Consider the following 5,402-nt stretch of genomic DNA (forward strand, 5'->3'; position numbering starts at 1 on the left):
TGGTCCTACCTGTGGTTAAACCACCACAATCACTCATTTGTATATTCTGTTATGCCTGTTATTATCATTATTATTTTATTTCAATTAGTAAATTGATTTTATCTCAACCCACCAGTCTCCTTACCCTTACCCCTCCAATTCTCTCCCCTACTCCCTGGCAGAGGCGGGGAGAGTGAGAGAATTTTTTTCAATTTCACTGGTAATTGAGCACGCTGAGTATGTCCCTCTACACACTAATTGCAACTCAAGAGATCTTAATTTTTTTTGCCTTTTCTCATCTGTCAGTCAGTTACCCAAAGTGATACCTGGCAGTGACCTTTATTCTTCTGCAAAGAAAAGTGATTCCCTGTGCAAACCTCACCGGAACCATCCAGGGGTGCTGCCCATGACCTGCATCATTCTGGATTCATAATGAGCATTTCCAGAAATCAAAGTCCCGAATGTGGTTTTCCACAGCAGGATACACAGCTGGATGGTACTCTCAGTTGTTTCCTCCTCTAGAAAAAATGAACAAAACTTGTGCTCAGGATAAAACTGTAGACAGCTCTAACTCTGAATTGTTCAGCCATCCTCCTGCACAGACTTTCTGACCTGTGCCAGCGTTGCCTTTTCCATTTCCTTCTGGTTGAAATCTCATGGATAAGGCCTATTCTAAACCAGATTGTTTTGCTACTTTAAAGGAAAACCTTTATCATTTGGCATCCTCCCAACAGGACGGAATGCAAATTGTTTTAGTGAGTCATGATTGTGTGGCATCTGCGCTCATACATCTATGTTCTAAAAACCCCTCAAAGAATTATTAGTTGTTACAGAATTACCACTTTTCTTGGATAGTTCTGGAAACAAAGTGTACTTGTACATTTTTCTACTTATCATGCTCTAGAGATTATCTCTACAAAACCAAAAATTAACTTTATTTGTCCAGCCCCTCAGCCCTGCCACAGCTGCAGACTGCAGGTCCTGAATCCACAAAGAGGACAGGCACTTTCTCCCTCACTGCATAATGGGAACCTGTGAACATTTTGTCTTACTGTGCTTTTGGCCAAAGTTATGATCATGCAAACAATATACTTACCACCGTGAAGGAATGTCTGTTAATCATCATTCTGAGCACCCAGAAATATTGCTGACCTCTGTATTTCAATATACTGCTATTATGAGAAAAGTATTTAAGAAGTATTCTCGTGTTTCACTTTAATTAAAATAATATCTGTTATTTTTGTAGTCGCCAGCTGAGCATGCTGAAACAGTCTTTAAATAGCTGCTGTCAAAATGGCCTGGGTTTTAGATGTGAACAGCCAAACCTCTACGGCTCAGCAGTGAGTGCGCTTTTACTGCTCACCACCAGTTTTCACGTTACGGTGCTCGGTGACAAAGTGGAAGGTAGAAGCTGGTGGTCCTTTAAGGCACAGCTACTGGAGACTTTTCAGTAACATTCTTCATCTACATATTATTTTGATGACATTTAAATGTGATAATCCATTGTCCAAATTATGACATTCCATAAATTGGAACACTGAATTTCAATTCACTAAATACTCACTCAGGACACCACCCTGCAGGAAAGCACTGCCTCATGAGCCATTAATATCAATTCCTGTTACAAGCTGCAAAAAAACTGTCTCTATGACATAGAAAAGATTGGTAAAATTACATGTCTTTTTATTTAATATATATGTGTAGCTTTTTTAATTTTTCTGTATTTTCCATGTATTTCCTTATGTAATGTAGGGGAAAAACAGAGGAAATGCTAAACTTTGTCTCATTGTACACATTTGCATTTCCAAGGTGCTTGGCAAAACAACATAAATATAAAACACCATGAGCTGAGCAGCTGAAAAATTACTGTTGGCATAACCAGACTGTGATGAGACGATAGGAAGAGGATTGTGAAAATTATGGTACTGGCAATATAATTGTGTAAGTACTACTCAAAGCATACAAGGAATGGGGTGAGGTGGGCTTCCTTCTCCTTTCGCCCACCCTTTATTTAAAAGCAAAACTTGGTCCCGTGGTTGGACACAAGCCTTTGTATGTCACAGATTAGTTGAATGAAGCGAGAGCAAATGCTTTGTTGAGCAGTAAAAGACATTGTACTCACTAACTCGTGAACATAGCGGAGAGATTTCCTTGAGCTGGGTGTGCTTTTGTATTGGAAACCATGTTACTCTTCAACTGCAGCCACAGAGTATCCCACAAGTGTATGTAGAAGTTAACTACAGGTCTACCTCTTGGCTTAGTAATTCACAGCACAGTGGAGATGAGGAGACAGAAGTGTGTAATTCAGGATACTACAGTGTGGGATGTTTATCACCTTGCAAGCACTTTGAGGCGTGGCTCATGCCAGCTATAGGGTCTCAGAAAATAAGTAAACACCTCCCAAAAATATGTGGCGATTCAGAACAGAAGGAACGATTAACTGCTTGAACCATTTTGGTATGTTACACAGTTTCCCTTTTCACAGTAGCTATAAGGCACAATATTTCAATGTTAGCATCATCTCTCGCTGTCCAAAATCCAAACTCTTTACACAGTTTCTCTTATTTGTCTGAAAGTTTGCCTTCGACACCAAATAAAATCTGAAAAATATGTCCACTTTGATGTTGTTTCAGGAATTCTAGGAACTGGCCAAGATCCATGTGATAGTCGTTCCTCAGGCCATAATCACCATGTGCCTGAAACTGTAGGTCTTCAAAAGCACGAAACAGACGAAGACCATCGATGCTTCCCTCTGTCTCTATATTCTCCACATGCTTGCATGAAATATGCTTCCAGTTGGGATACCTAATAACACGCCAGAACTCTTCACAGTTTTCTCGGAGTCCCTCCACACAGATGACACCAGGTTTCCCAGTTAGGCAGAAGCCAGTCAGATTTAACTGCTTTGCACAGTCAAAAATTTTTTTCCTCAGTTCCTGCCTATATATGTGATGGCTGTAGATCCACATGCGATGCAGTGTTGCTTTAACTACGACTTCTTTTGAAGCACCTTCAGAAGAGAGCTTACTGTTTCCCAGGTAAGGCAAGCTGTTGTCCTTCACCCACTGCACAGCTTCGTATATACACAGTTCACCTGAAGCCAAAGAGCTGATGTGAGAAGTGAGACCAGTGTTGAGCTGCAACTGTTGCTGTCTGTGCAGCGCATCTGATCTTGCAAAAAGCTGAGGAGCTACATGAGGATACATGTGAGGCAGCAGTACCTGCAACTCCACTTTTACCTTAAAAACAGAACACACACAGAAAGAAAATGAATTGTGCAGCTGCTGAAAGACATGCTAGACTCTTCTTCCCTGTCAAAGGCGCATTATGAGGAGATGTAATTAACACTGCAACATCCTAAAGACTGGAATGACTTCCTCCATTTTCCTGTTGTCTGCTCCTTTCCTTTTGTTGCACCATGCCGGGATTTTCCCTGCTGTTTACAGAAATAATGCTGTGGCTTGAAAGAGGGTACACAGTTACCCTCTAGGGATATTTCTATTGCCTGTCCTCAGTGCGTGCTCAGTGTTGTCACAGCAATGAACTATCAGTCTGTCAGAGTCAAGGGGCAAGTGGCTTTTGAGAATCGTGTCCCTTACCAGTCGCACATCTTGGCTGTGAAATCAGCCCAGCTGCTGGATCTACCCCAGGAACACAAGGCCAAGAGTTATACAAAACAGTGTTTATGATTGTATATATTGTATATAGAGCCATCATTATTATTATTATTTTAAGCAGGTATTCACCCTAACAGAGGAAGCATTCTCAGGATTATAGGGGATAAAATTATTTACCTGCATTTTAGGCCAGGGAAACCTCTAGATTATCTTGCCTGGTCTCCTACAAACCCTGGGCTGTTGAATTTCTCTTGACTCTTCATACAGTGTCTTAAAATGAAGCATCTCAGTTCTTTGGAAACTGAACCCTGCCTCTGGTCCAAGAGCAGGAGAGGGTTCTTGTGTCCCCAGTGCTCAAGGCTCTTGTGTACCATTAGGGGACTTTCACTATAGCATCCAACCAAATTATTAGTCCTGCAGAGAGAAGTGAATTGTGAAATGACTAATTATCTTTCCAAGTTCCTTGACAATCTGCCATGGTTTTCTTTTAGCGTTTGTGTGACTCTTCTTAATGGTATTCTGCCATTTGGGGATACTTTTACATTACTGTATTTCAAATACAGATCAATAAATGTTAGTACCCGTGGCAAGGGGCAGAAGAGAGGAATAATAGGGCAGTTTTGCTAGAATAATGTAAAGCCCAACATATGTATTCCCATGTGGGGAACATTGCCTTTGAAACACACTATTCTTTGTAAACCAGTAAACAAACAACCTCATATAAGCATAACCCTAGCTAAGCTCTTGTGAACGCTGTGCATGCTGCTGATGTCAGCTGTCTATCCCTATCAGTGATTCTATCAGCCTTTCTTGCCCAAATCAAGTTAAGATTCAAATAAATAATTAAAACCAAGAGTTTTTTGTTACTCTTGACTTTTGAAACAGCAAACAGAACTTGAGTGGGGGGGAAGTTTCCCCCTTTTTTTTCAGTGCAGAATTCATAGAATGGTCTGGGTTGGAAGGGACCTAAAAGATCACCTAGTTCCAACTCCCCTGCCATCAGCAGGGACACCTTCCACTAGTCCAGGCTGCTCAAGACCTCATCCAACCTGGTCTTGAACACTTTCAGGGAGGGGGCATCCACAGCTTCTCTGGGCAACCTGTTCCAGTGTCTGACCACCCTCATAGTAAAGAACTTCTTCCTAATATCTAATCTAAACCTCACCTCTGCCAGTTTAAATCCATTTCCCCTTGTTCTGTCATTAACTGCCCTTATGAAAAGTCCCTCCCCAGCTTTCTTGTAGGTCCCTTCAGGTACTGGGAGGCCGCTATAAGATCTCCCCGGAGCCTTCTCTTCTCCAGGCTGAACAGCCCCAACTGTCTCAGCCCGTCCTCATAGGAGAGGTGCTCCAGCCCTCGGATCATCCTGGTGGCCCTTCTCTGGACTTGTTCTAGCTGCTCCAGGTCTCTCTTGTGATGGAGGCTCCAGAACTGGACGCCGTACTCCAGGTGGGGCCTTATGAGAGCAGAGGGGCAGAATCACCTCCCTCGACCTGCTGGACACGCTTCTCTTGATGCAGCCCAGAATATGGTTATTGGCCTTCTGGGCTGCAAGTGCACAGCAAGTTTTTAAAGTATCTGCACTAGAAGTAAAGAAAACAGCTGACATGGACACATCTACATGGAATTTCTCACCTTTGTCTCCCCTACATCAATAGCAATTGAATATCGGAGCTGTGGGGGCAGAGCTCCATCAGCATTTCTCAGGTAACGCTGCACGCCGGGCACAGCATCCTCATCCAGATTTACTTCACCTTTTCCAGGAAACATGGAAAGAAGCATTTCCACTTCCAGCAGCTGGAGCTC

General features: G+C 42.5%; 1 protein-coding gene across 1 annotated transcript; it reads right to left on the minus strand.

Moving 5' to 3' along the window:
* Positions 1-2,540: 2,540 nt before the first annotated feature.
* Positions 2,541-5,399, minus strand: RWDD2A (RWD domain containing 2A; the record flags this gene model as incomplete). The annotated part of the gene is made up of 2 exons (XM_010171857.2): positions 2,541-3,218; positions 5,232-5,399. Coding segments are annotated over 2 exons (846 nt in total), but the record flags the coding sequence as incomplete, so codon positions are not given.
* Between the last annotated feature and the right edge of the window lie 3 nt (positions 5,400-5,402).

The sequence above is a fragment of the Antrostomus carolinensis genome, unplaced genomic scaffold (assembly GCF_000700745.2).
Source record: "Antrostomus carolinensis isolate BGI_N321 unplaced genomic scaffold, ASM70074v2 scaffold33687, whole genome shotgun sequence".
Lineage (NCBI taxonomy): Eukaryota > Metazoa > Chordata > Aves > Caprimulgiformes > Caprimulgidae > Antrostomus > Antrostomus carolinensis.